The sequence below is a fragment of the Sciurus carolinensis genome, chromosome 16 (genome assembly GCF_902686445.1).
Source record: "Sciurus carolinensis chromosome 16, mSciCar1.2, whole genome shotgun sequence".
In the NCBI taxonomy this organism is placed as follows: domain Eukaryota; kingdom Metazoa; phylum Chordata; class Mammalia; order Rodentia; family Sciuridae; genus Sciurus; species Sciurus carolinensis.
The window spans coordinates 12427011-12442227 of record NC_062228.1 but is presented as its reverse complement, the minus strand read 5'-3'; the positions used below and the strand labels follow the sequence as shown (position 1 = coordinate 12442227).

Genomic DNA, 15217 nt, shown 5'->3' with positions numbered 1-15217 from the left:
GGCCCACCATGTTGGCAGAGTCAGGGAAGGGGCTCTGGGAAGCTCCTGCTCTAGAGCCTCTGTATCTGGATGGCTCTAAGCCCTGCTAGAAGTTCTCTGAGGTCACAGAGTCACCTCTCCTTGGCCAAGGGCCATACTTTTGTCCCAGCAGGTGTGTGTCCACTTGGCACCTCTGGGATAAACTGAGATACACTAATGAGCAGTTCATTTATCCATAAAACTCACACTGTGTGCCTGAGACAGACAGAGCATTAAGGGAGTCCAAGCTTGAGATAGGTCTGCCTCAAACTGCATGTTCTCCTGGTCAGAGAGATTTGGAGGGTGTCAGTTCTTAAGGATAAGGTGAAGTGGCAAACGTTTACTGAGCCCCCTGCCCCCAGCGCCTTGTGACAGCAACTATACTGAAAGATTTACCTCATTTCACACTCACCGTGACTCTTCCAGACTTTGTGTTATTATCCCTTATTTAGTTAGGGAAATTGAGGCTCAGAAAAGCTAAATTATCCCCCTGGGTTACAGGGCCTAGAAATGCACAGCTAGACTTAGAGTCCAACTTTACCCTTGTTCAAGCAAATAATAATTGCCCATCTCAGGGTCTGTTAGACTCTAAACTGCCTGCTCTCTCTAAGGGGGAGTGTACTGAGTTCCTTTTCCTCACAGAGGAACAAAAAATCTAGGACAGCAGGCATCAAGAAGGACTTAAGCGAAGGGTTTCTGCCACCACTGGTTTCCAATTACATGTACTGCAAATACTGCCTAGTCTTAGGCTACCTCAGTTCTCTGCCCAAAAGTGGACTGTGCGCCCAAGTGGTCCTCATGCCCCAGAATTAGCATTGTTTGTGGCTAATGGGAGTGGGGACGTCTCCAAGGGGTCTCTACTTAGCGCCTCATAGATAGTGTGCATTCTCAGAGGACTCCCTGACCCGAGAGGGAGAGTCAGGAAGACCATCTAATCTTCTTTATGACTTCCCTCAGGCACTGATGACATCCAGCCTTTATTCTCCCATCTTAGTTGTAATCCTAAGGGACAGCTTTCTCCTTATCTGTTCTAAAAATGTACAAGCCTGGTTTCTATCCAGAGACTGTAACGGGGGATTTGCAGGAGGAGGAGACCGTTCTCCTCCTCCCCAGTGTACAGATCTGAAGGGAATCCCCGCAAAGACCAAAGACACCTTAATGTCCTCAGCTTAAGAATAAGGAGTAGTTCCCACCTACTTCCCATGAGAATGAAAAATTGGTTCAAAGCCATGACAGAAGTTCCCACAGCCCCCCAAACACCACCAGAGGTTAGAACAGATGAAATGCTGTGCGGGGTTGCTCTAGCCAAGACCCTTGGAGTTACGAGAAGCAGAACCCCACACGAGTTAACCCAAATAGTGCAAGATTTACAGCAATGAACCCAAGACCTCAGACATGGGTCAGAACATGTCATAGAACCATAACTCATTGGGACTGGAACTAGCATTCAAAATCCACCCTTCAGAAGACCAGCAGATACTCCATCCATCTTTTAAAGGCCACATGTCTCTCAGGTTGTTTCCGTTGCTCCTTCCTATAGTCTGGTTTCCTCATCCTGTATGTGGTTCCAGCTCAGTAGCCACTAACAACAATCTTGAGGCATCTTGATGTAGGTGACAGAGGGTAGGGTGGTGGAAGAATATCTGCTTGACTGACTTGGTTCATTTATTTGAGTCAAAACTTGAATGCAACTAGATATTGCTTAGGAGAGGACCCAATGTCTTAGGTGGCTCCTTCCAGGGCCCATGACGCTGTAGGCAATGGAGCTTTGTGAGCACCGAGCTTTGATGAGGGGGAGTGCACAGCAAGGTGGGAGACATGAGCAGCAAGCCCCAATGTAAATGCAGAGCAGCCAACACACTCTGGCCTCTGCTCCCCCTCACCAGGTCACCGCACGCATCACCGACATCTTTGAAGTGGAACCCAACAAGATGTGCGTTGCCAGTCGCTCACATGCCTTTGCCACAGTGTTCTTCACCCCACAGACCATGCAGACCTACCAGTGCATCTTTGAGGCTACCTTGGATGGCTTGCCCAGGTACGGCTCCCAGGTCCCTTCCTGCAGCAGACCTGTAGCCCACATGCTCTGTGAAGTGTCATTCTTGCCAGGCCTGGATGCCAGTCCTTGATCTTCCTGTTTCCTGCAGCCATCTGGCGAGGAACCGAGGCCTCACGTTTGATGTTGTTGGCGAGGGAACCCTCCCACGAGTGACCGTTGTGCGGCCAGTTCTCTACAACCAATATGGAAACCCCTTGCTCCTCTTTAAGAGGCTGCTGCTGGGGCATTCAGAGAAACTGCCTCTCATCCTCAAGAACAACGGCACCATCCCTGCCCAGGTAATACTTGAGGGTGAAGTGAGGGGTGGAAAGGGGAAGAGTCATTCAGAAGTTAGACTTTAGACATTGGGGTCTCTGCCATCTGCTTCTCTGACAGTCCCCGAGCATTAACCTGTGCGTGAGACATGGGGCATACAGAGGGGAATCTGCCATGTTCTCTGCCCTCATGGCACATAGGAAATCAAATGACACAGGACACTAATAACTACTGGGTTAGGTAGTACATGATGATGTCCACCAAGTTGAAGAGGTGGGATTAGGCACATCCTTATTGTCTTCTTTATGTTTTCATTTTTTCTGTAATGAATATTGCATTTGTAATGAGAAAAAACAAGAAAGGAAACTTTATTAGGGTGAGAGATGCAATATCTAAAGGACTTCGGGGATAATTTTAGGAATTGAACCAGAGATGCTTTACCACTGAACTATCTCCTCATCTTTTTATTTTCTATTTTGAGACAGGGTCTCTCTGAAGTTGCTCAGGCTTGACTTGAACTTGTGATCCTCCTGCTTCAGCCTTCCTAGCTGTTGGGATTAGAGATGTGTGCCACCCCAGTCAGTTTCTTTCACTTTTAATGGAATTTTTAATGACTGTGTAATTTTGGTTTAGTCATTGTCTTCTTTCGCCAACACATTCTGATTTCTGTTGTTTGTGCTGAAAAGGTCAACCAAGAGTTGAAAATTTCTTTTAAGGCAACTCTCTCCAACTGCCTTTAACATTTTCACTTTTCATTTGTTTTCTACAGTTCCACTATGATATGTCCAGCTATGAGTTTATTTTTTAAATCTTTTTTAGATGTTGATGAACCTTTATTTTATTCATCTATTTATATGTGGTGCTGAGAATCAAACCCAATGCCTCACACATGCTAGGCAAGTGCTCTACCACTGAGCCACAACCCCAGCCCAATGAGTTTCTTTTCATTTAACCTTTCTTTTAATTCACCAGGCTTCTTGATTCTGTGACTTGTTGTCAAATTAACTTGGGAAACTTCCAGTGTTTCTATTCCATTCTCTCTCATCACTCCTTCTGGGATGCGAGTTAAATGCATTGAGGACCTTCTCGCTCATCTTCCATGTCTCTCATCCTTATTGAATTTTTCATTCATTTTTCTCTAGGCTTCATTCTGCATGATTTCTTTTGATCTGTTGCTATGGTTGAATATGTAAAGGTTTGGGCCAGGGTGGTGGTAGAGGAGGTGCTATAGACCTAGCCTAGTCGGGGGTCCTCAGGTTATTGGGGATATCCTCAAAAGGGACTGTGAGACCCTTCCAGTCCTCTCTCTCTCTTTCTATCTCTCTCTCTCTCTCTCTCTCTCTCTCTCTCTCTCTCGTGCTCCCTCCCTCCCTCTCTCTCTTTTCTGACTTGAGATATAACTGCCTGCTCTGACATGCTCTCTGATCATGATGTGCTACCCCTCTCCACAGGCCCAAATAAATGTGGCCATCTAATCTTGGACTTGAGCCTTCAGAACTATGAGTCAAAATAAACCTCTCTTCATTTCACAAGTCTCCTATGTCAGGTATTATATTATAGTGATGGAAAGATGACTAGCACATCTATCTTCAGTTCATTAACTCTCCCTTGAGCTATTCCAATCCTTCTGTTAAACCTTTACATCAAGTTCTTTAATGATCTTATATTCCAGCTCTAGAATTTCTATTGGGGGTTTTTTCCAATCTGTATAATCAGCTGTTATGATTTCCAGTTTCATGCTGAAATTGTCAGACTTGGCTTTTATTTCTTGAATACAGTAATTATAGCAGTTTTACAGTCTGTATGTGATACTTCCAAAATTCAAAGTCCCTATGCAGGTTTCTTGATCTGCTATTTCTGCTCAATCTTGCCCATATTGTCCTGTCTCACATACCTGGTTATCTTTTGAATGGAAATATTTGGTATTATATTTATAAAATTATTTTAAAATAACTAGACTTAAGAATGGTGTTCTGTTCTTTTTCTTCGGAAACAAATTTTATTTGCTTTTGCCTAGTAGTTGGGGGCACTAAAAATTCAAGATCACCTAAAACTAGTTTTAGGACTTGAGATTTTTTTTGGATTGCCCGGAGGACTCAGAGCAGGATTGCTATTGTTAGGAGAGCTGGCTTATACCCAGCTCACCTTTTGTCGTATGGTGATAACCTTTGAAGTCCCAGCCCAAAGATAAAACCCCAACTTTCACAGACTTTGGACCTTTGCCCTCTTTGCAAAGACCAACAGACTGTCAGAAGTGCAGATAAGTGCCCCACCCATCTACCCCTTCCAGATTGACAGATGCCTCAGGTCAAAAACAGCACAGGGAGTTGAGTAGAACATTCTGGATTCTCATTCTGCCACAGGTCTTCATCTGGTTTCTCTTCATTGTCTTCTTAGCTCTCTGATGCTTTCAATTTTTTTATATTTAGTCTAGGATTTTTTAGTCATCTTGAGTTTAGTCTACCAGGTTTGCCATTACCCTGCATTGTTTCCATTATTGTGGGTTCTTAAAAGTATAGCATCTAGTTCAGGGTATTCCTGCCCACTTACTCCCTGTTTCTGTAATTATTTGTAACAATTTTTGTTTATTAATCTCACAGAAAAACTTGGGGAAGAATCTCTACTTTTTCAGAGTAGACTCTCCACCAAGAGCAACGTTCAGGATTCCCACCCATGTATTCCAGTCTTTCATGTCAATAATTTTCCAAACAATTCCTCCACATACTTTCTTGGTAATTTATTTCTGAACAGAGAACCTCTCATCTCAGAAGCTTCCCAGACCATGTCTCTATGTCTTCCTTCTACATGCCACATTTTTTTCTAGCGCTCGGTCTTGCTTATGATGGTGTCCATATTACTGTCTTCTAAAAATGTCACTGATTTCTCATACCCAAAATCAGATATGTGACTTTTATCTAATTTTGCTTCCACTAGGCTGGAAACTACTTATTTTCCCAGAGTAGGTCAGGGGCCCATCTTGTCTTCCTCTGGCACGATGCTCACCATGACTCCAGGCAACAAAAGCATAGTGCCTTAGAGGTGCTGGCTTCTAGGAATTCACATTCGTACAGGCCCTCACAGACTTCTGCATGTTCGTTTCCATTTTATCAGTCTAGTACAGACCTTACAACTGCCACTCCCTGGAACACCAGTGTGAGCAATGCCATTTTGTTACCATCTAGCCATTGTGATCTAAAGGTCACCTATACTCTCTGGTCCTCCAGTTCCTCACTTACACAATAAGGTCTGACCTGACTGAATTTATTGTGTTCCCTTGGGGCCTAACATTGATCATATCTCTCTATTAATAAGAAACTCAGAAAAAGTGAATATGGCACCTTTTGCTGTCCTGCCCATCCACAGCACAGTATCACACCTCAGATCAAAACTCGTGAGCAGCCTTCTTATAAGTTCAGCACTCAACCCTGCCTTCCTCCTTCCAGCTGCATGTGGACCTGCGGGATCAGCTAGGCGTCTTCTCCCTAAAAGGGAGGCCCAACACCTCTTTCATCTACATCACAGAGGAAAACAAACCAAATGAAAAGGGTAAGTGGGGTCCCGTGCCTCTGGAGGGCAATGGATTTCAGTGGCAGGGTTGTTGGGAACTTCTTAGGACCCAGCCAGAATTGGATGCCCAGTCTTGTCACCAAGAGCCTCCAGCCGAAGTTCATTCCCACCATAGGGTTGCTTCCAGGGTCTTTATGGGTACATATTTCTCTGAACAGATTCTAAATTGTATTTTCTTTCTTCTCTTTGCAGCAAAAAAACCCCACACAGCCTCCCTGGTTGTTTCTCCTGGAGAGACAGCTGAATTTGACGTCTTTTTCCACTCCCAGAAGGCTGGGAGAATGACCGGCATCATCCACTTGTCAGTCATCAACAACCAGTATGAGGAGATCCTCATCCACATGGTGGGAGAAGGCTATGAGGATGACATCACCTTGGACAACATCCATGGGCTGGTGCCTTCCGCGCGCCAGGAGGCCTTGCCTGTCCCAGAGGTCTTAGAGATGGCTGAGAACAATGCCACGGAAGACTTGGTGGCAGGTGGGAGCAGCAACAGTGAGGTGTCGAGAATTGTGTACTTGGTCATTTTAAATGAGAATGACATTTAAACAACAGATTGAGGATTTAGGAATGAATCTCCTCTTTATTACCATGTGTTCTTTCATGCCTAGCTCAGTCACTTCCTCTGCCTTTCCCCGTATTCATATTCAATCAGTGATCCTTTACCAAGCATCGGTGTGCTCATGCTAGGCACCATAATGAGCCCGGGTGTTGCCAAGATCAGTAAGAAAGATTCCAGCTTTTAGAGAACTGATAGTTTGATATTCAAATTCCGGTTCAGCAATAAGTGAACAAATGCCTCCTTGCAGTTTTCCGTTTATCTTTCGGCTGGCTTGTGTTGGCACTGTCTGTTTCATCTGAAACGTGAATCCTAGAGGTTTGCGCCACCTCTAGAACATTATTTTCCACAGCCTCACTCCTCAGTGAGTGACCCAAGAACCTACAGCATCAGTATCACTAGAAATGGGATTTTCAGGCCCACCCTGACCTACTGAATCAGAATCTGCATTTTAACCAGATCCCCAGAGGATTTATTAGTATGTTAGTATGTTAAGGTTTCAGGCCACTCTGAAGTCTCTCAAGTACTGAACCTTCCAGTTAGTGGCCATATTCTTTGGAGTAGGGAAAAAATGACTTCATGATTATTACCAAAAAGTCTTTGTTCAGCACCCTCATTATGTGGTTGAAGGTTGTAGAGTGAGTTATAGGCACAGTTTCAATGTTTTCCCAGGAGCTTAATTATTCCTGGAATGTACAATTAGGGAGTCTATACAATATATATTGAAATTGGCACTCCATACGTATTTGGTCTTTCACCTGTCTTTGAAACTACGTGGTGGCCTCTCACTTGTCAGGAGTCAAACAGGAGCCAGCAGCAAACACAAGTTCAGAAATTAAATTTCATACCAATTGTAGGGTTGCCAGATTTAATATATCAGGATACAGGAGCTCCCAACAAATTTAAATTTCAGATAAATAGTAAATAGTTTTTAGCATAAGTGTGCCCTAAAATATTGCATAGGACATGTTAATCTTAGCAATTACTCATTGTTTATCTGTAATTCAAATTTAACTGGGTCTCCCTATTTTACATGGCAATCTAACCCTGAATTGTATTGTCTCACCAAAGAAATGGAGTTGGAGACCTATGTTTTCTCCCATCCAGTGGAGGTGAGGGCCAATGCATGTGGGTGAATGGATGGGTAGATAAATGGATGGACAGATGGATGGATGGATAGATGGATGGATTCCCCTGGAAGAGGGGGTCTTGCTACCCAGGGATTCCCAGTTTCTCAAATATAATTATCCAAGTAGGAAAGAGTTGCCTGAGAGAGTGAAGCAGTCTGTCAGGCCCTGCCTGCAACAGGAAACCGGCCTCTAGGGAGGACTCACTGCTCTCTGCTTCTAACCCCTAGCTGCACTGATGGACCACATCCAGTTTGGAGACTGTCACATTGGAAACAGCTATAACGTGAGCTTCACAATCACTAATCACAGCCAAGTGAATGTGATACGGTTCGAATGGCCCCTCTTAGCTACAATATCTTTCTCCCCACAGGTAAGTGAAAGCAATTCATTGTGTTCGGGACTACCTTAGGTCTAAACCAACCCCAGTCTGATGATCAGCCCATTTCCATGGATACATGGAATGGGATGGAGGTATCTCAAGCTGGGAGAGTGCTCACTAGCCATCCTACACTCAGACCTGGTCCCATAGGACACGCTGTATTCATCACATCCACCACGGCACCATGGTCTAAAAGGAGAAGAGCAGAGATGCAGTCTAACAGGACTGTTGCTAAAGACGAAGAACCTGTGGAGGCTTGAATGGATGGATACGGGTCACAGCCTTCCCTTCTCACCCCACTTTGTGGACTACATCCCCACATGTGTGTTCTGTAGCACATTAGTCCCTCAGAAGTGGTTCATCAAAAGCTAAGTGGGTCCTGTGGACAACTGAGATTTAGGAAATGTTGCAAGTTAATCTGTCTCTTAAAGATTCCTAGAGTCCTTCAGGAATAAAGTTAACCTAGTTAACTTTACTTTTCTTGGAATTTTTAAAATTCTTTTAGTATCTTACAGTGCACATTTTGTGAAATGCTGACCCAAGCTCAACATTGAATGAGACTCAGGACAGTACTGTCACAGGTTCTTGCCTCTGGCCAGCAGTTGCTTTTCAGAGACAGTTCACTCCTCAGTTCCAAGGCGACGGGGACACCCAGGTGTATGCACTGCAACCTCTGAGTCTGCTCAAGCCTAGAACTCTAGGAGGATAGAGCTGGAGGTTTGGGGACTCATCCTTATCCCCTTTAAATCTTTGAGTGCTATCAGGAATAAGCTTTATTTCCTGGAGGAACATAAAATTTAATCAAATCCTCCTAACAGATTCCAGCCCCAGCATGGCCCAGTTTACAGAGGCCTGAATAGAAGCCTCTGTAAACTGAGTGCATACTATATTCCAGTCCCAGCTCCAAGACCCTGGTTAATTTACCTAATTGTCACCATAACGCTACAAGGCAAATGCTACTATCATCTGCATTTGACTTATGAGGAAATGGACACAGTATAATCTAATACGGAGCATTGTCTGTGTTAACAATGGGTTAGTCAAAGAAGGCAGAGATAATCTAACTGTCCATTTATGTACACACACACACACACACACACACACACACAGGCACACACACATTCCTGGGGAAATACTAAGCCTGTTCCCTTCACTCTCCAGAAGTGGGAGAATGTTTTACCTGCCAGAAACATAAAACTGGCACATATGTGGAAGTATACCTGGTATATATGTGGTATATATGTGTGTGCTTGTGTATGATCATTCATAATGTATTTTGTTTTAGATCACATTGGATTTCCCTTGTAAATAGTATAGTTCAGCAATCCAGTTTCTTGGTCTCAGGACTTCTTTATATTATTAAATATTATTGAGAACCCTCAAAAGAATTTTTGTTCATTGAATTATAGCTATCAATATTTACCATATTATAAATTAAAACAGAATATTTTGGGAAAAGTATTTTTTTCATTTTAAAACATAATAATAAACCTACTACATGTTAATATAAATACCATATTTTACGAAAGTATTTGTATTTTCAAAAAATTAAGTGAGAAGGGTGGCATTATTTTACATTTTTATAAATCTTTCTAAAATCTGGCTTAATAGAAGTCATGTGGCTTCTCCTATCCGCTTTTACCTTCAATCTAATGTAATATCACATGCAGTCTTTAGAAAGTTCCATCATTCGCTCGTGAGAAAAGGAGAGTGAAAAAGTCAAAGAACATCTTTGTGTTATGATGAAGTGATTACCACGTGGACTCCCTGAAAAGGTCTTGGGGATCCCCAGGGTCACTAGACCACATTCTGACAACTGCTAGCATACTGAATTCATCACTCTATATTTATATGGATCATATTGATTGAAAGTATAAGGTGGTTTGCTTATAGCGTTTGAAGTCACGCTCCCTGGGTTTAAACCCAACTCTCCCATTGTTAATGACCTTTAGCAATTTGCAAGTTTCATTGTCTGTAAAAAGGGAGTAATAGCTACACCTCTCCTGGGGTTATTGTGAAGTCTGGTAGAAGAGCCTGTGTAAGAGTTTACAATAGCACTGCAAGTAACAGTTGGATAAATACTGGTTGCTTTGTTATTGTGATTACATTTCTAAGCACCTTTGTACCTATTGAAGTCAATCTACCTACACAGACTTGGATGATGTACTTTTTTATTTTTTAGTTATAGATGGACATAATAACTTTATTTTATTTATGTATTTTAAGTGGTGCTAAGGATCAAACCCATAGGCTAGGCAAGTGCTCTACCTGGAGCCACAATCCTTGCCCTGGATGATTCATTTTTGCCAAGTCTTGTGGCTCTCTACCCCTTCTCTAGAATCTCACCACAAGGCATCAAGAGTCCTCAAGTTTGAGTTCCCCCAAAACACTAATGCCATGCTCTTCCCTAGATAGGCCACCTCCATCCTGGCTGTACCAAGGACATAGTGGTGACCATGAAGTCAGATGTGCCCATCCACCTGAAAAAGATGGGGGTCAAGTGCAAGCTTTCTAGGATCATGTTTCAGCTACCTGCAGAGCAGGTCCCTGACTGGGATGACCGCATGCGCACTGTCAAGTGGGTGGACGCATCTAGAAACACTCCTGGAACTTTGACTACAAAGCGAAAGGTGAGCAGGGACATCAAGCTCAGATCTGACTTGGCCTGCCTGCTTGGAGGGTTGCTGTTCTCCAGCTCAGCGTCCCATCATTTCCTTCTTTCATGGAAACAGAGAAGTTTCCCATTCTACTTGACCTTGATTTCAGGAGACAATCTGCACTTCCACACACCCACCTGCCATCCATACTACACACACCACACATCTTCACCGTTAGAGATATAGCTTAAGTCTTGGCAAGTTAGGCAAGTTCACCCATCTTTTTCTTCTTCAAAAATGCAATCACTGGTTTTTTAGTTGCTTCCTTTTTCCATCAGGTGCCCAGAATTAAGGTAGTCATAATCTCTCCCTCGTGGAGGATCTCATCTTTGGTCTATGCATGCCCCTCTTTCATTTATTCTCAGCTATTTTTTTCAATAATGTCCTTAAGAAATGAGCACTTACCCAATGAAGGAAATAGAACCCAACTACCTTTGTGGTTCTAGTCATTCTCTCTCTCTGCTTCCCTCCCAGAGGTAATCACTGTCTTGAATCTTGTCTGGTTCAGTTGTAGTTTTTAACTTTCTATTTTTTTAAAGGTTATTGATGTGATCATCTGTATTGTTGTATATGGCTCTAGTATATTCATTTCACTGTTACATAAAATCCCATTATTATTTATTCTTTTGAAAATTATTTGGAATATCACTGTTACAGATAGTGTTTCTATGAGCATTAATGTTCATGTCCTGTGTTTGTTCACTTGCATGAGTTTCTATTTCTAGAAATGGAATTAAGTGATAGGGTACGTGAATGGTAAAATTTCCAGGATAATCTCCAAATGTCTTCCAAAGTACCAATTTATATTCTTACAACAAAGAGGTCTTAAGGATCCACATCTTCTCCAACACTTGGCATTATCTGACATTTTTATGTTCATCATTGAATGAGTGGGAAATGGAAGTAGCCTAGTTATGGGCCTAACTTGCATTCCTCTAGTCACTAATAAGACTGAGTATTTATTTGTCCATGTGATTATTGACCATGCAAGTTCTCTCTTACATGAATGCCTTCTCACGCCTTTCACCCATTTTTCAATTATGATGCTCGTCCTTTGTATGAACTGTTTTATTTTTAATAAACTCTCCTGTATATATCATTTGTCTGCAAATATCCTCACCAAATTTATAACTTAATTTTTATTTTATCTTTTTTTTGCAATTTAAAAAAATATTTTATTGGTTCTTTATAGTTATACATGACAGTCGAGTCCATTTTGACATAATTATAAAAGCATGGAATACATCTTGTTCTAATTCAGCCCCCAGCATCTCTCCTTCTGAAACATAGTATCTTACTATGGTTATAATTTATATTCATTTGATTCATGGATGAATATATTTTCACCCATTTGTATTTTTTTGTATGTGTATACCATTCGTATTTTTTCTTTTGTGGATTCTCAGTTTGTGCCTCTATTATTCTGTTGGGCTGTATGAACCCATGGCTCTTCCTGTCATAAAGAAAACTGAAGGTAACAGAATTCAAGGGCCCTGGGGCATTGACTCTGCATTTTTCCCCTTGTGTACATATGGCCTTGGTGAGAAAGGCTTGGTTGCAGGAAGCCCTTTTCTGTGTGTGGGCCTTCTGCTCCTAGACATGTGCAAGATCCACTCAAATGTATAAGTCTTGTATATTACTTGTGTCTTATTTTTAATAACCCTTCCTTCCCAGAAAGATATTACCCCCTCCCTCCCTCCCACGTGCTCGCTCGCTCACTCTCTCCCTCCCTCTTTCCCTCCCTTTCCCCCACCATGCCCACCTCTCGTGTGTGTGCGTGTGCATGCGCACACGAACGTGTACACACACATATGTGCTTAAATTTAAAATTCTTTGGCACACTTGGATTTATATATGATTTGAGGCAAGGATCCAATTTCATAATCTGGATAACAGTCTCATCAATTCCTTTTTTTTTTTTTCATCTAGTGATCTCCCAGGATTCTGTTGATATCTAAAACATATTATGCCCACATCATCTCAGGACTCTCTGTATAATTCCTCTGTCACTTTGTCTATCTCTGTGCCAGTTTACACTGCCTAAATTTCTGTATCTTCATAATCAGCCTCTATCTGTAGAAAAGTTCTGAAATGTTTGAAAACCCCTGATGGAAACTTGATTGGGATCGAAGCTTTAAGTCAGTTCAGGAAAAACTGACAATTTTATGTTAACTTGTCCTTTCCATTAACAAGGTATATTTCTCTATTTAGGTTTTTTTAAACATTTTTTACTGTTCAGTTCTTTATAATAATAAGGCTCTTCAGGTTTTCAAGACTTGTTTTACTATTTTTTGATATTAATAGGATTCTTCAAGATTTTTATTTGTTTTTGCATTGATTTTATTAAATCATTTTTCTAGAAATTTACCATCTACCTATGTTTTCATTTGTAATTTCATGGAATAATTGACAATATTTCCTGATCATTTTTAAATATGTAGGACTGGTAATGATACCCTTTTTTATTTCTTTTTTTAATTGTAAACAAATGGGGTACAACTTATTTCTCTGGTTGTACATGAAGTAGAAGCATACCATGTGTGTAATCATACATTTACATAGGGTAGTGATGTTTGATTCATTCTGTTATTCTGTTCTGGTCTTTGTTTTTTTTAATTAATTAATTATTTATTTTGATTCATTGTACACAATTAGGGTACAACTATTGTTTCTCTGGTTGTACACGAAGTAGAGTTATACCATTTGTGTAATCATACATGTACATTGAGTAATGAAGTTTGACTCATTCTGTTATTTTTCCTTCCCCCTATCCCTGCCCCACCCCTCTTTTTCCTCTATACAATCCATCCTTCCTCCATTCTTGCCTCCCTCCCTCCCCCCTCCATTATGTATCATCATTAGCTTATCAGAGAAATCATTTGGCCCCTGGTTTTTGGGGATTGGCTTATCTCACTTAGCATGATATTCTCTAACTGCATCCATTTACCTGCAAATGCCATAATTTTATTCTTCTCTATGGTTGAGTAGTATTCCATTGTGTATATATACCACAGTTTCTTTATCCATTCAGTTGAAGGGCATCTAGGTTGGTTCCACAATCTAGCTATTGTGAATTGAGCAGATATGAACATTAATATGGCTGCATCACTGTAGTATGCTGATTTTAAGTCCTTTGGGTATAGGCCAGGAGTGGATTAGCTGGGTCAAATGATGGTTCCATGCCAAGTTTTCTAAGGAATCTCCACACTGCTTTCCAGAGTGGCTGCACTAATTTGCAACTCCACCAGCAATGTGTGAGTGTGCCTTTTTCCCCACATCCTTGCCAACACCTATTGTTGCTTTTGTTCTTGTTAATAGCATTCTAATTGGGGTGAGATGGAATCTTAGGGTAGTTTTGATTTGCATTTCTCTTATTACTAGAGATGTTGAACATTTTTTTCATATATCTGTTGATTGCTTGTAGATCTTCTTCTTTGAAGTGTCTGCTCATTTCCTTAGCCCATTTATTGATTGGGTTATTTGTATTCTTGGTGTAAAGTTTTTCTTTATAGATTCTGGAAATTAGTGCTCTATCTGAAATATGTGTGGCAAAGATTTTCTCCCACTCTGTAGGCTCTCTCTTCACAATGTTGATAGTTTCCTTTGCTGAGAAAAAACTTCCTAGGTTTTTATTGATTTCTGCTTTTATTTCTTGTGCTTTGGGAGTCATGTTAAGGGAGCCTGGTCCTAAACCAACATGATGAAGATTTGGACCTACTTTTTCTTCTATAAAGTACAGGGTCTCTTGTCAGATTCCAAGGTCCTTGATCCATTTTGAGTTGAGTTTTGTGCAGGGTGAGAGATAGGGGTTTAGTTTAATTTTGCTGCATATGGATTTCCAGTTTTCCCAGCACCATTTGTTGAAGAGGCTATCTTTTCTCCATTGTTTGTTTTTGGCACCTTTGTCTAGTATGAGAAAACTGTATTTATGTGGGTTTGTCTCTGTGTCCTCCATTCTGTACCATTGATCTACCTGTGTTTGGGTCTCTGTGATTCTCTTTCTTCTACCTTCTTTGGCATCCATCTGATAAACTCATTCCCCTACACCCCTGATGTTTTTAGTAATTCCTCATTTTTCAGTTTCTTCCTTTTCATTCTACAGTTCTTTGTAGGTGCACCTTATTGTTTACTCTGGAACCTGAGTTTGCGGATTGGTGTTGACTGGTGTGGGTAGAATCCAGTGCTGTGCTATCCTCCCATTATTCCTGCAGGTCAGCTGGCTTTGAATCACTGAGGACACAGCTGCCTTTTGTTACAGGTGATAGAGACGGATCCTGAGCCTGCCCACTCAGTGCTAGAAGAAAACTACCGAGAACTACAGATTCAGATCAGTGCCAACGTGAACTACGCTTCATACCAGTGCCAAACGAATGATGTGAACTTTAAGGATACACTGGTTTACCAGACCCGAGTGTTTGAGTGAGTCATCCAAAGCCTCATAACACCTCATAGAGAAAGCCTTTCATTCCATCATTCGCTCATTTATTGTACATTTATGTAGCATCTGCAACAATTGATACCAGGCATCCTATCTGTAGTATGCACCAGAGTACTATCCGAGGTCCAATGAAATGTTCAGACCCACAAAGCTGT

General features: G+C 41.5%; 1 protein-coding gene across 2 annotated transcripts in view; it reads left to right on the top strand.

The window, feature by feature from the left end:
- Hydin (HYDIN axonemal central pair apparatus protein) overlaps positions 1 to 15217 on the top strand; it is a 361889-nt gene that overhangs the window by 281174 nt on the left and 65498 nt on the right. For both annotated transcript variants that reach the window (XM_047529238.1, XM_047529237.1), the window contains exons 60-66: positions 1905 to 2056; positions 2166 to 2355; positions 5776 to 5878; positions 6092 to 6379; positions 7816 to 7958; positions 10379 to 10597; positions 14883 to 15043. In XM_047529238.1, coding sequence (XP_047385194.1) covers positions 1905 to 2056; positions 2166 to 2355; positions 5776 to 5878; positions 6092 to 6379; positions 7816 to 7958; positions 10379 to 10597; positions 14883 to 15043 — 1256 coding nt within the window. The remainder of the gene's footprint in view (positions 1 to 1904; positions 2057 to 2165; positions 2356 to 5775; positions 5879 to 6091; positions 6380 to 7815; positions 7959 to 10378; positions 10598 to 14882; positions 15044 to 15217) is intronic.